A 20,541-nucleotide genomic window follows, 5' to 3' on the forward strand; every position below is an offset into this window, starting at 1 on the left:
TCTGTGGGACTAACGCAAAGATTTTGTACCGTTTTACGAGTTATATAGGTATATCTATTTTTTATATTCATGAAAAATAACCGATCTTGCCTTTGTTTCGTTCAAATATAGCATAGCTGATCACGATACGCCTTTGTTATGGACTAGTAGGATTCTCGATAAATCCGTGCTTCGCGTGTAGCTTCGTCGCGGAATCATTGAAGCCGTACATTGTACGTAAACAGTTCCAAATCGATACCACTCGTGCCCCACTAGGCAACTAGTTGCACAACTAAGTCACATATCCTAGAACTCCTTCTTCTTTTTAACTTCCTCTTTATGATGCAGAATGTTAATGGCTGATCGATTATCTTTTGCAATATCATTCGTATTTTGGAAGATTTTTTTCGACATTTTTTTAACGCTTTATTCAACATTAAAAATATCGCTATTTAATTCTATTCAAACTCGAACGGCCATACATTGTAAAGAAAGGTATAGTTACATAAATAATGAGTGTAATGAGTTACAGTATTAATAATGGAACTATATAAATTTATGTACTTTTCTTTTACAAAAATTAATTTTTTTACTCTTTGTTGTATAAATACTTTTTTTATATTTGACGAAAAATTATAAGAGCAAAATTATAATTTATAGATTTGTATGTAAATGTACAATTTTTTTGTTATATTATATAGCATACGATAATATTACATAGCATATGATAATTTGACACATTATAATTGCATTTTTACTTAAGTATATATATTGTATAAATAAAAGAAATTATAAATTTATAATTATATGTAAGTTATTCATTTTATTATATTATATTATAGAAGCATAAATTTTAAATTAAGAACTCTTGGTTAAACATTTCAAACTTTGCGATGAAATATATTTTTATGCACCATTTATTATTACGAGAATATTTCTAGAAATCTACTTTTAACATTTAATTTTACTTGCGCAAGCTGCTTACTTATCAAATAATAATGCTTACTTATAAAATAATAATTTTATTTCCGAGATATTAATTTACTGATATATGCAAATATACACTTAATTTATGCTCCCAATATTATCCGTTATAATAGTTGTAATTTTACATAAAAATTGTTTACAATGTATTAAATGTATGAGAAAAACGCAAGTAGAATGCGAATACTTCCCCCCTCCCTCCCCCACCCCAGGAGTGGAACGCATTTCTACTTCGAGCGCTGACTCAACGTGTAAATTTCCGGGCTATTTTCGAGCTGCCTCTGCGCGCATCCTCGAAAATACTATCGCGGATGAACGAATCGCCGAAGAATGATTTCTCCTAACGTTCACATACATGTGTGGGAAGCTGATTTAACAAATGGCTTCGCGCGACAGCCATGTCGGTTAGAGAGGAGGAAATGGGTCACGGACTTTCCCGAAATAGGTCGCTCCTCCATACAAATCCGCCGGAGAGCTTTCATGTGACGGAAGCGAATCCCAACTTGTCGGCGTTACGCGAGCTCGCAAAGCCCGTTCGGTGACATATTATCGAGCTGTTATATATTATAAAGGAAATATCCCAGAAACATATATCAGGGAATATTGATGTATGTAAAAAAATTAAATCTAATAAAATATGGTTAATATTTATTAGATCGAAAAGAAGAAACTAATTTAACAATCGCGATATCCCCTCTTCCTTTAAAATTGTTTGTACTATGATAATTTAAAATTATTACAAAATATACAGATAAAGCGGATGAATTTTTTGGAAAAATGAAACGTATAATTTTTTTTAAAGCACTTAGTAAGGTAAATATGCATATTAGGTTACACCTCACCGATGACTTTGACCTTGACATATGTTGTCAAGGACATAACCCTGAGTAACTTTTCCTTATAATTTAACCGGCGGTATCTTATAGTTTCTGAAATATTTAAAGTTATAATTTCACAATTTTAATGATTCCTCTATTATAAAATAAAGAAAAATAAAGATTGTTTACATTGTATTTGCGTAGATCAGACGTGAAAAAAGTGTTTCTTTACATTTCCAGAGACGAAGCTCTTTGGATTTTTTTACTTTCCACGCAAAGCGAGGTTCAACCTAAACCTATGTGTATAGTTTTCTTATAGTGGAGGCCACTGCGTCCACGCATATACTTTGCCATCCACATTACAGTAGTAGGGTGGATTTTACTTTGCTTTGTAAAGTATATGCGTGCACACAGTGGTTTCGCCCCCCCCCCCCCCCTACCGGGGGCTTCACTTCCGGAAGATATAACCTAACCCAAACCAAATTTTAGTTTTAAATAAGAAATAGGTTTGGGTTAGGTTATATCTTCCGGAAGTGGAGCCCACCCGTAGGGGAGGGGGGGGAGCGGAACTCACTGCGTCCACGCATATACTTTCTCATCCATGCAACAATTGTTGCATGCAATAAAAAATAATATCAGTTTATAATACCGAAAGAAAATCATTAAAATTGTCAAACTTGAATGTTAACTTTAAATATCTCAGAAACTGTAAGAGACCGCCGGTTAAGTTATAAGGAAAAGTTACTCAGGGTTATGTCCTTGACAACATATGTCAAGGTCAAAGTCATCGGTGAGGTGTAACCTAATAATGCATATTTACCCTTAGTAAATCATAGAATATAATTGACGTAAAGATAAATTCATCTTAAAAAAAAGAGAGAAAAAGAGAAGAAAAAAATAAAAAGAAAAAAAATTGATTTTTCATTTAAATGATGTTTTTTTGCTTGGCAACGTATGCTGTTGACGAAAACCGATATATTTTGTTGTTTTCACTTAGCCTTTGTGCTAAGTCCAGGAGATATCGTTCACGTTCGCTCATCTCATCAATCTTCTGGTTTCTTACGCCAGAAGAGAGTCGGATAAACACTCGATAGACGATTTTGTATCGGACAAAACGCAAAACATACTCGATGGAAGCTTTTCCTTTTGGCAAGCGTGACCAGCCCGAAATAACGCGCGATTCTATTTCTTTTTCTCTCTTTCTCTTTCGTTGAGTTCTAGTGAGAAAGGAAAGGAGCAAATCTTAGAGAGAAAGAGAGAGGGAGGGAGAAGAGATCTCCCGCTATGCGCGAAGGCGCTTAAAAATAAAATTTCACATTGCTCTTCAAGTTCGTTCGCGCAAAATCGGCCAAGTTTCTCTTCGGTGAAGTGAGGACATTCCGGTCAGTCTTCTGGTTAGTCTGATGAGTTTTTATAAAAGTGAGGGTACGATGAAGTGTACAAGAGTCCACTTCGCACTCGGTGGAGCGTGAACAGAGTGAAAGAAGGAGGAAAAAAAGACAGAGAGAGAGAGAGAAAGAGAAAGAGAGAAATCTCCCAGAAATTGCCGCTGTCAAATGTTGCCGGGTACGATCGAAAAATGACGACCACCCACGGCGGCCACGTGTACTACGTGATTAAGGTGCCCAAGGAGTCCGATGGCAACGAAAGGTAATCGTACTCGACAGCTCCTTTACATAAGCATCCGACCTCCTTTAGTATTTCTCTTCTATAGATCCTTAGAACCGTTCGCGGTTTCTTCATTGTTAGCATCTCATCATCAGATCGCTGCAAATGAAATGTCGCAATCCAAAAGTTTCAGTTTTACAAAAAGTGTAACATAACGTAAACGTCTTTTGATCATTGAGTAGATGATTTGCGATTTTTAAATTATAAAAATATGAGGACAGAATAAAATACATAGTACATTTTTTTCTTCTCTTGGAAATTATCTGAAAAACGCTGGAACGACATTTCGTGTGCATATACAACGGTACTTTTCATCTCTGATCTTCTCTCGTTCATTGCCTCACATCTCCCGCTCTCCTTCCGCATTCCCTTTCATGCTTTCCTCTGCTTCCTTTTCCCGTCTTCTCGTCTTTGCTTCACGTTCCGTTTTCTTTTCATCACGAGAATAGTCAACTAGGTTCGATCGCCGTGCGGTCGTGCTCGAACTATGCGCCGCGTCATTTTCAAAGAGCAAAGAACGACGTCTCTTTCTTGGGGGTCTTCAACCCCTGGCCATCTATATAGATCTAGACGACGGTTATACATCACATCTGGTATCACTAAAAGTGAACAATTTGCGATTAAAAATACGTAGCCATTTTTAAAATATGTTATGACAAATTCACGTCATCGTTTTTGGATTAAAAAACAAAATAAATGTTGAAAAGATAAACCTAATCTTTAATATATATACGCAAAAATTGTGCAATTTGTTCGATTTGTATTAGCCTCAAATTTTCTTCTTGTTAAAATTATAATGATATCGAGAAAAGCGTTATTAAATGGGATATTTTAAATAATTGGACACTAATTGATTTAGCTTATTGTTAGCACAATTTGTTCTTCTTCTTGTTCCCTGCTCGCTATTCCGAGCGTAGGAGACCATCAACCAACTCCTTATACCGTTCTCTATCAGAGGCAATCCGGAAAAGCTCCTCCACATTCAATTCGGACCAAGCTCTTATATTACGTAACCACGAAAGGTTTTTTCGTCCTATCCTTCTCTTTCCTTCAATTCTTCCCTCAATGATGGTTTGTAGGAGTTCGTACTTGGGACCGCGCAGCATATGATCAAAGTATTCCAGCTTATAGCGTTTCACCGCTGCCAACAGTTCCCTATCCGTGTGTAGCCGGCGCAACACGTTCTCGTTGGACACACGGTCCGTCCACGACACTCGAAGGACCCTGCGGTAACGCCACATCTCGAACGCTTCCAGGCGATTCATCATCGTCACCTTCAGCGTCCAAGTCTCGCGGCCATATAGTAGGCTTGACCACACATAGCACCGGAGCGCCCTTAGACGGACCGACAGACTCAAGGATCGGCAACACAGAACAGGCCTCAATCGAGTGAAAGCGAATCTCGCAATTTCGATTCTCGCTCGAATCTCCTCATCCGGATTGACCGTTTCATTCAGCCATGCTCCCAAATATTTGAAATGGGAAACACGTTGGATATCTTTTTCCCGAATTCTGAGTCCAACGGGGTTGACCACCTCTCCGCTCACGACCATCAACTTAGTCTTCTCCGTATTGATATTCAACCTAAATCTGGTACTGGCCTCACTGACGGCCTCCACCAATCGCTGAAGATCCTCTATGCTTTCCGCCAAGAGGGCCGTATCGTCAGCGTACCGTATGTTATTAACGATTTCGTCTCCGATCCTTATACCCTCGTTGCGGTTTTCCAAGGCTTCACTGAAAACCAATTCAGAATAAACATTAAAAAGTAGCGGAGACAGCACACATCTCTGACGGACGCCGCGTTTGATGGGCACGCGATTAGTCTGATGTTCCCTGTCGACCCTGACAATTGCTATTTGATTCCAGTAAAGGCCCTTGAGTAGCCGTATATCAAGGTCGTCTAATCCTATCCGGTGCATTGCCTCAATCAGCTGTGTATGCTGCACCCTATCGAACGCCTTCTCAAAATCTATGAAGCATACGAAGACCGGCTTTTGGAATTCCCCACAATTTGTTAATACCATTTAATATATTTTTGATCATTAGCACAAATCAATTAATATTATATAATTTGTAAATATTCCAATGCAAGAAAATAATTGTATATATAACATTCGGTTGATTTTATCTGTTATATTATTTAGGAAGTTGTCAAATTAAATTGAAAAATTGTCTGTTATTTCATATTGCTATTGTATATGTATAAGACAGAAAAGAAGATAATAAAAGAAATGAGAGGATAAAAGAAATTCAATCGCTCTTAGCAAAGTGAATCGCCCTTAGCAATTGACTTGATCGAGGATAATCTTATAAGAATTCAAAGAAAAATGAAAGTTGTATCGATTGCGTTCCGTCGTCTCGTCGGAAATCCGGATCGGTCCTCTTTTCCTACCCTAGATTAGATGTTATTCCAACATCGGCGATTGCACCATATAGTATCTCAGTATAAGAAACATATACATATATTAAATCGATAACAGGAAATAAGTTGTCAAAGATGGTAATTATTTACTATAACGGACCTAGCTCCAATGATGTTGACCTTGACATATATTGTCAAGGACATAATTCTGAGTAACTTTTCCTTATAACTTAATTGGCTTTTATAATTTTTGAGATATTTAAAGTTGAAGTTAGATTCGAAACGAAAATTTGGTTTGAATTATATAACGTAATTTGAATCAAATTTTAGTTTTGTATTAGAAAAAGGTTTGGGTTAGGTTATATTTTCCAAAAATGAAGCCCCCGTAGGAAAGGGGGGGGGGGGGCGGAACCCACTGTGTCCACGCATATACTTTATAAACGAGATTCACCTCACGATTGTTATTGCGAATGGGAAAGTGTATGCGTGAACGCAGTGGGTTCCGCCCCCCCCCCCTCCTACGGGGGCGCTCCACTTCCCGAAGATATAACCTAACCAAAACCTATTTTTGAAAATTTGATGCGGATGGATCTCGCTTCTTGCGTGGAAATTACAAACTCATGTAAAAATCGCGTTTTATTTCTCTAACTTTATTTGTTAATAACTTTTTAATAAACAATGACCGCTGATTAAGTTATCAATAAAATAAATGAGATTAATTCTTTTTTAAATAGTGTAGATTTAAAAAAAATATTTGATATAGATGAGAATAAAGTACTATTAAATCGTTCTATTTCCGAAAGATCCTAACGACATATTCGTAACAAATAGAAATATATTTATATTAGTATAGTGTATTAAAAAATATATATTCGAATTGTTCATCATAAAATATTTAAAAAATATAGACTGATTTGGCAATGCGATAACTTTTTCAATATGTTACATGTGCACCTCGACTTCACTTAATTTAACCGCGAATGAATCGCGCGGCCCTGAAAGCGGCTCAGCGAGAGTTTAATTTCCTCCGGGATCAGGAAGCACCGTGCAAATCGGCCGGAAGCCCACGTAGACACGTAGGTAGAGTGCACATGAGCGCACGTGCGCTCTGACAGCCAGCAGGGCGAGAGTATAACAAAGTGCACCAACGGGAACGGCACAATTAAGTGCAGCACACACTGCTGATGCTAATGTCACGATCGTCAGCGGGCGGGCACGGCAATCGCACAATTGAGCGTAATCTACTCCGATATGACATTCGCGCCGCGCCCGCAGTCGATTGATATGTTGTTCTAGCTATATTTAAAATAGAGATGCTTAAATATTTCATTATTAATATTCTTTTTTTTTTCTTTTGCGCGGCATCGTCGATAAACAAGAAGTATCTCGCGGCGATAAATCGGCAATGATACGAACGATACGGTACAAACGGACAAATAAATCGATAACCAAATAATACTGTGACACATGAATATGTATTGATCGTACTCTTTTTTTACACGTGATTATTATATACATTTTTTTTTTATACAAGATCGTATCAATTTAACGCATTTATACAGGGTGTCCTAAAATTAGACTTCACGTGATTATAAAGGACACCAAAACAAGCCAATTTTGCCAATAAACCCGTGTTCGCAAATGAGCCGTTTTGGCACTAGAGAATCATAGATTCGCAAAAGAACCTTGCAAATCCAAAAATTCTGATTTTGATGAAACTTTACATACATGTAGGGGAGGGGGGGGGGGGTAAATAGATGAATTAAAAAACGATTCTAAAGGATGAAATCATCCCTTATATGTAGAGCGGTTTTTTTGCTTTTTTCGATATATCTCAAAAATTATTCGAGATATCAAAAAATGTTTTATATAAAAATTTCATGGTAAAAACACAAATTTAACCTCATTAATAAAATTTTCAAAAAATAATTTTTTTCAAAGATTTTTGCCCTCGTTAGTCTTTGATTTTCTAATGCCAAAGCGGCACATTTATAGATATAGATTTATTGATAAAATTGATTTGTGTTTTGGTGTCTCTTATAACCATTCGAAGTTTGTCGGTATAATTCTCGGACATCCTGTATATTTTATATTAATTGGTTACGTATCTGTATTGTTGCGTGAAACCTTTATTTTGGTCTGTTATAACGAGTGTTTTCACATTTTCCAAAGTAATTGTACAATTTTATTCGTCAGGCGTAAAATCGCATTCTCATTTGTTGCGACTTTTCTTATCTATGGCATATCTTGAGAAATGCGAAGCGTGCGTGAGTCCGTGATTAGCGCTATGTGAATTGTAATTTAATTAGAGAGTCGAGGAAACGAGCTACGGAAGGAAGAGTCTTTCTCGGGTTTTCTTTTTCTTTACGCATTTGTTATACTTTAGCGATATCTTTGCGTTTGAAAAATAGAAAGACGCAAGTCTGAAAAATTCACTTTTTAAGAAAAGACTTCGAACACTCAGAATTTCGCGTACTTTCAAGATAAAATAAATAAATCTGATAATTAAATTTACTGTTATAAATTATAAATTAAATTTATATATCATCGTACATTAACACGTAATCCGTTTGACGAATTTGACATTTGTTTGAATGATGGCTATCAGTTTCATTCATCGAAGCAGTTCTTTTTCCAAGTATTAACGATCTCTATCAGTATTTAAAATCTTCTCCATACAAAGGGTTTTTTTAATAGAACAAGATCCATTATTAAGATCTCATGCAGTAGCAATCAACACGTGCCATACGTTCATTATATGATATAAAATATTGATGAAAGTCATTTACTTTGGTAAAATTTTAACAGCAGAGTCTTTATTTAAAGAGGAAGATTTTGATAAAATGATCTCAGTTTCTATATTTACTTATAAATAAATAAAGATAATCTTTTTGCCGATTACATTTAAAAAGTAGATATAAATAATAACACTAAAAGACTAATAAGGGCAAAAATCTTTGAAAAAAATTATTTAAAAAAAATTTTATTAACATGGTTAAATAGAGATGTCTTTACCATAAAACTTTTGTGTAAAACGTTTTTTGATATCTCGAATAATTTTCGAGATATATCGAGGAAGGCAAAAAGCTGTTCTACATATGAGAAGTGATTTCACCCCTTAGAGTTATTTTTGGGTTGCAACTGTTAAATTTATTTATGTACCTTCCTTTCCCCTTACATATATGTAAAGTTTCATCAAAATCAAGATTTTCGGATTTGCGAGATTTTCTTGTTAGTCTTTGATTCTTTAATGTCAAAACGACTTATTTGCGGACACAAGCTTATTAGCAAAATTGGTTTATTTCCTTTATAACCATCTGAAGTTTGTCAGTCTAATTCTGGGACATCCTGTATAAGAAATTTCCGTACAAAGGAGAAAGAGAAGAATTGAGAAAATGCTAAGAAAATGTCTTTTGACTTCAGCACGGACAGTGGCTGGGACAACCCTTTCAGGCCGGACGGCGATCTATCCCGGGAGGCCGATGAGATCGTCGAGCTGATAAAAGGCGGGAAGCCGATCACGCCGACCCCGGGTCAAAACGCGCCGCCGTTGCCGGGATGCGACGCCACTGGCAAATCGGCCGAACATGATTCGTCGAGTACCAGTCCGCTCCTCAAATCCGCGAACTGTCACTCGTCACCCAGGCCCGGTCAAGAGAACGGCAGCGCTCACGGTGGTACCCCCGCTAAGGACGGGAGCAATCAACAACTTGTCAATGAAAAGGTGAGGGACGAAAAAAATGTATCACTAAGCGACAGCTTGTGGACAATCTTTGATTTTACTATTAATTCATTAATTCAATCATTTGAACAATCTGAACAGTCTGAAGATAAAATTTAACAATCTATCGAATTAAATCTTTAGTATTAAGATTGATGGAGTATGTGACTAAAATGCATAATTTTATAATTTAACAGCAATTTGTTAAGATGGAATATTTCGATACTCCAGGTCGCCGCGTCGTCGAGGACCGCGACCGTGGAGGTCGCAAGGATGACGGCGCAGGGTCCGGGCGACGCGTCGCAGGTCGAGCATGTCACCTTGAAGAAGAAGCCTAAGTGTAAGTGCTGCGTGCTGCAGTAATGACCGCGCGACGCAGGCGGCAGAGACGTGCACGCGAGAGACGGACCCTCCTCCACTGTCGGGAGCGTGATCCTAGGAATTCTTCGGCTTCGAGGCTTCCGTAGAAGTCGCGGCTGGACAGCTCGATGCGTTGAAGAGCGCGAGACGAGAGACGCGCCAAGGACGCGTCGATGAAAGAACAGCTTGGAGAGAAATGTCTCGAAGGAGATGTCGATGGACGTTCTGACCACGAAGAAAGCGCCAGCACTCTGGATATGCTTGGGACCTGAAGACAGAAGATGACTTCTCGGAAAGGCAAAAGAGAGTTTCGTCTTTAAGATGGTAAAAAAACGATATTGGAAAAAAGTGGGAGGATATGTTTGAAACGAAAAGAATATGTATGATTGCGGAGGGATAGATAAGAAAATACTATCACAGGTTGCTGAAAACCCGAAAGTTGAAATGGATGATGAATTGAATGAGATGTCCAAGAAATTTCGCGTTTTCTAATCGGGAAGAAGTTTCGACAAAGGGAAACGGGAAGCAATACTTCAAGAGAAACGCAAAAGTTTCAATCAATCAGCATACTAGATAACTAGATAAGATTGATCAAAACTTGAAGAACGAAGGCAACAGACAAGTTTGAAGAGGCTGAGAAATTTAAAGTTTCTTTTAGGATATCTTGAAAATAACGATAAAAGTTAATTCTTGCGAAGGAAGATTAAACTCTCATTAAATTATCTCCGAGCACGGGAAAGAATTTCATGGTCTACAAGGAGGACTAAACGAGAGGAAAAATAGTGCGCGAACGAATATTGAACCGTTTCTCGAGACAGTGACACGTTTTACGATAGCGCGAAGGACCGAAAAGATAGAAAAGAAACGGAGAGAAAAAAGAAAGAGAAAAAAAGAAATCTATATATATATATATATATTATACATACAAAACTATATTGTAGATACAGAATGGTAGCTGTATAGCTTATATGCTTTTACTATCGTGGTTAATTATCGTCAGGATTATCGTGATTTTGAGAATGCATCGTGCGCGTAGAACGATAGAGTAAGAGAAAGAAAGAATGCGTGAGAGAAAGCGCGAATGTACGAAGATGACGATGAATGAAATGATTAGAGCGAAGAGGGGAGTGCGCGACAAGGCATGTAAAGTTTCGCAGGACGTCATTCGTCCAGTAGATCTCGGTGCGAGACACATCGTCGTACGAGGAAGCTAACTCAGCGGCTTCGATCATTCTTTAATGCATTGCGAGAGGTATTCGACGCATTAAACATCATTGTGTACAGAGTATGCCAGATACACCGTAGTCTATTGTATCTATGAATTTGTTTATCAGTTTAGAGTTAATTTTTATTATTTTATGAATTTTACGATTTTATTTTCTCTCAGTATTTTACATTTATCATTCAAGAACTAGCTTATATTGTCAAGAGAGAATTCGTGATTTTTAACACCTTGTGTAACAGTAAAGCGTTTTATTTTATTAAATTCATCGGAGGATTTCGTAAATAAAATTTTTCTCCTCTCTATATCTTTCATTCTATCGTTTCTTATTGTTTCATGATTTTTTGTTCGAAAAGAATTATTACTCTTGTCAGTTTACGCTTTTGCTTGCTTTTATTGCATTTCTGGAAAATGCGTATTGTAAAATTTTGACATACGATAAAATTATTACATTTGTGAACGTTGATGCTGATTCCGTAACCACTATGTAATATAAGGCAGCTCGTTGGTAGTATTTCTAATTTTATCTACGAAATCCTAAAGAGAAGGTTATTTTTGCGCGGATACAAATGGCGTTTAACGTTAAATGGTGTTAAATGGTGGTTCTAATAAATTTATTTCTTTAGATTCCTCTCCGCATGTCTCTTTCATAACATATCGTTGAATCAGTTGTTGGTTGCCCTTATATCGATAAGTCAGCCTCAGTTTTGTTCGCTAAAATAATCTCGAATTTTTTTACGGTTGACGTATGTGAATTTTTTATTATGACAAATTATGCAAATTTTCGATTTTATTGCGCTATTACGTTTTTTAGGGGCAAATTCGAGAAAGAGGAGAGAGAGAGAGTTATTTCTCTTCTCTTACGATCATGATGAACAGAATTGCGCCTTTTTGAACATGCCGAGGATTCGATCTTGAAGCTTCGTTATGTTTGAGTACCCAAGTGCATTTCGTTAACTATCGTCATGGGCGCCGCTTGAATTTTTCATCGGGGCTCGCATATGCAGGATCATTGTTAGGTATCTTCTGAAATATAAAATCTTTCGGTCAGGATTCTTTTACATTTTACATGTATGTTGAAGTGTGCGTTTTATTGAATTGAAAAGTATTTGCGAAGATTCTTCTTTTAGTCTTTTATTTATACTTGAATATTATCAATACAGTATTTTATAATATTAATTAATATGCGTTTGTTCGCCGCTTTCGTCATTTCCGGAAACTCGAATAAGTGCAAATATGTTTTCTCGCACTTTTCTCACGACGCCCATGATTTTTGTGTACCTGCGTTAATGAGTTCCGCGTTCGATCAGAGCGAATCGATTTAAAATTTACAATTTGACGATGGATTGTAGTATTATATAATTTAAATTTGTTATTTAAAGATACAATAGAGAAAAGAATTGACTTCATATTGAGCACAAAATCTGTCATTAAAATCGAGACATTTTTGTATCATTCGGCTCACTCTGATCGACGGCGAAGCGGAAGTGCGTGAGGTGCCGGGGAGAGAAACCGGATTGTTTGAACGGTGTCGAAGATACTATTTTCCTAATTAACGAGCCGCTCGAGGGGGAAATCTCGGCGCCTCCCTGCTTCTGCAATGGCGATTTTTAATGGACGAAAACAATTTATTGTGCGAACTAGTCGAAGGTATCGGAGGGGGGGGGGGGGTGTTAACTCTTCGTGGCGGCGATTTAAAAAAAAAATCTTTTTATCTTTTATATATAATTGTTTTAAATCCTAGTTGCGCAACGTAATATCAAGAGAAAAATGATATTACTTCGTTGCATGCGGAGTATGAAACTGAATCTGCTAGAAATTTTAATTTTGAATTGTAAAATATGTGCTTCTTTTTAAAAACTATTGCGATATTAATAATTTATATTAAACGATATTATAAAATAATCCAATTTTAGTCTCATAGAGAAAATAGTATGCAACAGTATCTTTATTTTTTCCATTCTTTTATCTGCTTCTTTCTTACAATATGCTTTCTCACAGCTTGTGTTAATTCTCGAAAGGATTCTCCGAACGTTTTACAGAATCCGAAAATATTCGATATTTCGCGTGCCGCGAAGAGCCGATCGAGCGCAGTTTGCGCAGCGCAGTGCAAACGAGAGAGATCTGTAACGCGCATACCTACACACGAGAACCTCTTAACGTCTGTTCCCACGCAAAATGTTGACTCTGCTGAGCTTACAGATATTAAACGAATATTAAATGTCTTGTTAAAAAAAAAAAAAAAAAAATAACATGAAGAATGTATTGCGACTATTGGTATGAAGCCTACAAAGATGGATCTGAAATAACACAAATTTGAAATACGACAGTTGCTGAAATTATTGTCATAATTATAATTTGTTGCATAATATGTAAAAATTCACGAGTTTGTGATTCTTCGGATCTCTTTTTGTAGGCCGACAACTTCCAATAAATCATCCATCCTCTCGGAATTCAAGAGTTTTCTTCCCCAAAAATGCGAAATAATAAATTACGATGAGAAATTCGGAGAAAGAAACGAGCTGTAAAAATTATAATATTATTATACTGCTGCTCATTACTGACTCACATGACACTGCTTAAAGTGTCTAAATTACGAAAGATGTATTATTTATTGAGCATGCGAAACAGCTGATTAATTCGAAATACCTCTCGACACCATCCATCACACAAAGTTGCAACGACATCCATTAATACATTACGACGATTCGTTTGTAAATATCACGCGTTGTTGACTCGCTTTTTACGAGAAGAGGGATCCACTTAATATTTCAAGAAATTCTATATCTGAAAATGTTAGAAAAAAAATTTGCAACTCTTAAATATTTTCATATAAAAGTTTTACATTGAAAATTTTAGTTCAATAGAACAGTTGGAAAAAAATACGACATCTTTCGACTATTGATAATTATGCGATGTTAAAATGATATAATTATTAAAATTATATTGTTTTGTTTAACTGCACAACATGTTTTGTCATCTATACGTAATTATAATCGAGAGTTAAATTAATGGATGGTATGATTTAGAATTTCTACGCATCCATTATAAACGCGTACGCGGATTCACAATCTGCGATCCTTTCGCCGACGAACGCCAAGTGACGAAATCCTGAAGACAGCCAATGGATTATGTTAATCGATACTGTAAACACGGCATATATATGGTGATACGCACACATCTTTACGAGATCCAGGTTTGTCTCAGATTTACTATGAAATGTTTTTATCTACGGACATTAACCGGATTTTTTTGGCGTCTCGCCAGTGATTGATTTGTCCGTGCGACGACCTCTTTTATGTTTCTTATTACTAGTCTTTTTTTCGTAGTACAAGTTCATTTAGGAAAAATGATAGCTATCCGATATTCTTCTCATTATTTATGTTATGTAAAATGTCGATTTTTTATTATCGGACAATTTTTAATCAGTCATTACGTTATTAATTTTATATATATAATTATAAATACAGGGTGTCCCATTTTAATCTCCTCAGGCAAATATCTCAAAAACCAAGCCCGGAAGAGAAAAATGTTTCAGACAAAAGTTGTTTGGTTTCGAGGGGGCCATAAGATGGTACCATTGGTTTGACCTTGGAAAATCATTTGAAGGTCATATGAAGGTCAACTTTAAAATCTTAAATGGAAACCCCCATTTTTTATTTAGTATTCTTGTATCTGACATCGAGAGCTTTCCAAAATACTATAATAAAGTATTTTTTTATTAAGTACTTTTCGAGTTATTTTATATTTTAATCTGACATATTTTGATATAAAAAATTAAATATCTCGTAAAATATTTAGTTATTGATAATCTTACCGTAATACTTCTATGTACAGAATAATGAGACAAATCAATTAGTATAAAAAAAAAATTGTTTTTAAGAAAATTATTTACAATGTATTTTTTTAAACAATTATTTGTTTTTTTTGGCACTAATTAATTTGTCTCATTATTCTGTACATAAAAGTATTACGGTAAGATTATCGAAAACTGAATATTTTACGAAATATTTTATTTTTTATCTCACATCGTACGCGTGCTCCAGCACGCGCCGTTCTCGTTTCATTCACGATCTCCTCGACCATCCTCGTGATACTCTCGATCGTCGTAGTGATAGTTAAAAATAAACGACGAGTGAACGCGACAATTATCAAGTCGTACGAGAGGCTTGCAGCTAGAGTAGTCTGACCTACAATCTCTAATAAGCCTATTTGATTTGAATTATTGTTGATAAATTGTCCAAATTTTTAATTGAACAGATTGAATAATAGAAATTTTTAACTGCTGTCGTTTTTGTAAAATCACTTATACGACGAAATTCTGTCTTTTTGGAAAAGAAGAGACCTTGTAACGACATATGTATAGTTCCTCTTAAATAGAGATTAAAAGAGTAGTAAAAAACAGAAACTTTGGGTAAAAAACTCGGTAAAGAAATTATTTTTTATTCTCCCAAAAGTGAGTTTTTTTAGCTCATTAATTACTCAGAATATCTATTTTCAAAAATTTATAGCAAAAATCTAATTTTTTAATGCTTATTTATTATGCTTATACTTTTGATGCACGGCTTTGAAAAATGAACATCAAATTTACTAAAATTAGGTATCAGATTTCATGTCCCCCCTTCTGGTTTACAAAATAATATAAATAACTACAGTTTAACTATGCTTGAGAGAGTCTTCTTCTAACTTTTATGAAAAATTTAAAAAAATGCAGTTTTTTAAATCTCTACGCTTAAATAAAGCCAATCTTAATTGAAGCCAGAGAGTAGTCTGATTCGCAATCTCTAATAATGTTATTTTATTTAAATTATTGTTGATAAATTATCCAAATTTTTTGTTAGACAGATTGAATAACAGAAATTTATATATACTGCTAATATTTCTATGAAATCGCTTACACGACGAAATTTTGCTTTTTGGGGAAAGAAAAAACTTTGTAATAAGATACAGTCCCTCTTCAATGGGTATTGATTAATTCGATTAATACGTATTATATAAGAGTGTAGAAACCTACCGTCTCGACTTTCACCATATAAGATATCTCATAAGGACGACGCGATAAGATCTTAAATCTCTATTGTTACAAATTAAGCTTTTTCCAAAGTCGTGCGATTTTTAATGATCGGGGTTATATTGCGTTAAGATATGTGATATAATTAGAATTTATTAAAATCTATATATATATTTACTCTCCGGTTCTGATCCTCGCATGTAGGCACACATATCTTTAGAACATTGACATTTGAGTATACGTCGTGGGAAGAATAACAGATGAAATTATGAAATTATAATAAATCGATGATCGAATGCAAAATGGTCAGTGTCTGTTCGAAGATGCTTTCAAATTCTTGCACAAACGTAAATTATGGTAATTCGATTAGCTCCGAACAATTTTTGACACATTGTGGTGCCTACGATAAAGATAAAAGAAGATCATAAATCTCTCAACTCTGGTTTTCTCGCTCTCCTGTGATTAAGAAATTTTAAACAAATTTTACGACAATTTCATTGGCTATTATGATTAAGAAATAACACATGAGAATGATATATAAATTAGATATTATCTCGTGATTCGACTTAATCTAATTATTTATGTCACGTATATTTCACGCGAAAGAGAATAATAAATATATTATCGGATATATTTTTTCTTTTAATATTGGAAATAAATAAATTTTATATGTATATATTATAAATTTTTATTTAGTTAGCCCAACTTTTTAATATCATTATTTTTGTGACATATATGTAGGAAATTAAAACAATTATTTTGTATACAACTTCTTTGGTTAAAATATTTTTATAAGTTTTTATTTTTAATAATTTAAAGTAACACTATTTTATGCAGATTAAATTAAAATAATTATTTTGTAAATATTAGGTTTACAACTTTGCTTCCGCCATTTTCCTATAGATGGCTTTAGCGGTAAGTAGTGGTCGAAATAAATAGATTAATAGATCATAGATGTCATGCAATAAACTTGGGCATCTGTCAACATAACCCCATAGAAACATTAGTCGATTTGTGTCTGCATCATAAAGTTATTCTCGATTGAAAATGTCAGTTTACGAGCCAAATTCTCGTCATTTGCGGGAGGTTTTAATTTTCTGCTTCAATATGAAGAAATCTGCGGCTGAGGCTCATCGAATTCTCTGGCATAGCGGTGGAAGAGAGAAGGTTTTCGAAGATGCAGAATTGAAGGCATTACTTAATGAAGACTCGAATCAAAGTCAAAAAGAATTGGCACGTTCATTGGGAGTGACTCAACAAGCAATTTTAAAACGCCTCAAAACAATATAACCAATTTTTTACAATAAAGCCTCGAATTTCGGAAAAAGAACGGCGGAAGCAAAGTTGTACACCTAATATATATAACAATTTTTCACAACTGGCACGTGTACTTGGCGCCTATTTTTTTACCTTTTTTTTAAAAAGTAAATTTTTACGCGAAAGAGAATAACAAAAAAAAAAATAAATAAATAAAGCTTGTTTTGCTTCGAGATGTTTGAGCAATATATCTTGTCTATCAATTTTTGCGAATAAAAGGAGATAACAGATAAATCAGGATGATATGCAAATTAATTAAGGTTTAATCCGTGAAGTCTCGATCTTGGAGAATTTGTCCTCGTTAAATTTTAATCGGTAAAAGTGTTAAGAGATAAATCAGAGTATAGTACGATGATCACGATTCACATTCCGTCATTTCTCGCGGCAAAAAAATTCCCGATAAATAATATTCTATTTATCACATCACGCATCGTTGCGTGAATGCCGGACTATAATTTTGCGCGTACACGTCGTGCTCGCGTTGCGCAAGAATATTTTTGTACATCTCTCGAGAGAGTTCTCTTCAATGAGAGAGAAGGTATATCGAACCTTTTGCCAAAGTTATGCAACTTCGAGAGTGATGGCGTGGCGTTTCGTTCTCCCGGTATATTGAACAATCTAAAATCCACGATCTTCTTAGTTGCAACATTTCAGTCGAAAATTCGCATTCCATGATTAAGCCTAATCGAAGAATAGAATTTCGCTATGAACCTTTGACTTCTTTAATTTTTCGACTTCCCTTCAAGTATAATCTCATGATTTATCGATACTTGAATCAATCCGTGAAGAAAAAAAAGTTGGATTCATTGTATCAATAGAGTATTACGCATCTGCATCGGAATAAGGAATTTAACAGCAAGATCTTTCCTCTAAAAGCGTTTTATAATAAAATTCGTGTAACATTGTCCCGAACTAGAGATATAAATAGAAAAAAAAACAAATCTTGTTTTTTTTTTCAAAATTTTGATTTTTTTGAGTATTTAATATCTTTATATTTTAATTACTGCAAATTGATTTTTCATTATTTTTAACTTTTTAGATGATAGATTTGAATTAATTATTATTTTAAATGTAACTCGCATTCCAATTGACTATAATATATATAGTTATGTATCTACAATAATTGAAAATTATCCCAATCATGTCAAGTTTGATATAACTTGCCATAAAAGCCTTATTAATCCATTAAAATTACTTAAAAAAATAAAAAAATAAGAATTTTAATATTTTTATTGTTAACAAAAAAAAGTATTTAAAAAATATTATATTAAAAAAAAGAAAAAATTTGTTTCTTTTTTTAATTAAAAAAACCACGTTTTTTCCAACTGTTTCTCTACATCTCTATCTCGAACTCCTTTCATTCTCGATTCGATTCACGGGATCGGTATCGATCCCTGCTACTGTTGTCGGAATGCAACATGTTCGACAATCGGTTCGTTATCGGTGGCATCGTGACAGAAACAAAATGTCAGGAGAAACAGCGGCGCATCCTATTAGGAGCGAACGTATCCTATTAAAGGTTCAGAGATCGCATTGTTCGTCCGCGTGCCCTTAAAACGAGCCAGATCGCCGGGATTGTCGTGACAACGGTGGCCTTTAAATTGGCGACGATAAATCCATGCGTGTCTCCCGGTGCACTTAAACTCGCATATCTATTCATTCTTGTAATATTACTTCATTTCACGATAACTGAGTTATTTTTTCTGGTTAAGAGAGATTTCGAATTAAAAAATAAAAATTCTATAATAAAAATAAATAAATATCCAAATAAAAATACGAGCGAGTTAATGATACAATAAAAGGACTTTTGCGCTTTTAAGACAAACGCATTAAAAAAATTTGTGTTAAATTTAACAGATACATTACATGTCCCGAACGATTCACACAAATATTTGTGTTAATTTAACATAATATAGATATGTTAAATGGTGACAATAATACTGTTAATATTTTAAAAATAAATACAATTCTCAAAATAACTTGAAATAAATTTTGTATAAAATCCACAAACTTTTAATGATAAAGTTAACTTGGAAAAATGTTATTGACGGTCTGTAGTCACTCTTACTCTTATTATAGAGTAAAATCAATATTTTTTCTGTAAATTTTAACAGATAAATCCTGTCACTAATAACACGGAACATATCTATTAAAATGTAAAATTAAAAATATGTGTACATTGTGTTATTATTACACTTTTTTTTAGTTGTTTTAATAATTTAACATTTAAGTTCAATTAACACAACAGCATTATGTTAAATTGACACATGAATGTATTAAATATTTAACACAAAAATTTCAACCGGCATATTTTTTAACAAGAAAACACAATTCCAACTATAAATCTATCATTAATCGTATGAAAATTGATATTATTCATTGACGGAAAGATTTTTATTGAAAATTTACACCTTCGAAATCTGTATACATAGAAAATCGTATGTGTTTACTTATTAATCGGATTTAAAGAATTAATCTTTTTTGGATACGCGCAAGAGCTTCAATTTTACTTCGCTTCTTTTACGTTACGACATTTATATCAAAATATGTCAGATTAAAATATAAAATAACTCAAAAGATACTTTATAAAAAAATACTTTATTATAACGTTTTGGAAAGCTCTTGACATAAGCTATAAGAATATGCAATAAAAAATAGGGGATTCCATTTAAGAAATTAAAGGTGTCCTTGACTTGACCTTAACGATGCCATCCAAGGTCAAACCAATGACACCATCTTATGTTCCCCTCAAAACCATACAATTTTTGTTCAAAGCGTTTTTCTCTAAAATGCTTAGTTTTTGAAAGAAAAGGGATGTACGAGTGGTTTAGGACATCCTGTACATACGAATTATTACCTAATCGAGATTACATGAATGACACTTATATGAATGCGAACAGTAGAAAAGTAACAATCCCATGAAGGGTTAATACGTTAAATGTTAATCTCTTTCCTTCATAAAAAGTAGGATCTGTCATTTACTACTGACGAAATACTCTGTTACTATCGATATGTGCAAGGAGACTGCTAAATGACATTTGATTCCTGTCAATGAATCAATATTATCTATATAATCTTTCAATTTGTCGGTTTGTT

General features: G+C 34.4%; 1 protein-coding gene across 6 annotated transcripts in view; it reads left to right on the top strand.

The window, feature by feature from the left end:
* Positions 1-13,570, top strand: part of LOC138939529 (uncharacterized) — a 97,348-nt gene extending 83,778 nt beyond the window's left edge. For 5 of the 6 annotated variants that reach the window (XM_070307388.1, XM_070307387.1, XM_070307389.1 and 2 more), the window contains exons 5-6: positions 9,238-9,538; positions 9,733-13,570. In XM_070307388.1, the coding sequence (XP_070163489.1) occupies positions 9,238-9,538; positions 9,733-9,873 (442 nt within the window). In that variant the 3' untranslated portion in view covers positions 9,874-13,570. The remainder of the gene's footprint in view (positions 1-9,237; positions 9,539-9,732) is intronic. The other variant, XM_070307386.1, reaches the window with a different exon arrangement.
* The last annotated feature ends 6,971 nt before the right edge of the window (positions 13,571-20,541 follow it).

The sequence above is a fragment of the Polyergus mexicanus genome, unplaced genomic scaffold (assembly GCF_030449975.1).
Source record: "Polyergus mexicanus isolate NDT 795.1 unplaced genomic scaffold, iyPolMexi1.0 SCAF_14, whole genome shotgun sequence".
Classification (NCBI taxonomy): domain Eukaryota; kingdom Metazoa; phylum Arthropoda; class Insecta; order Hymenoptera; family Formicidae; genus Polyergus; species Polyergus mexicanus.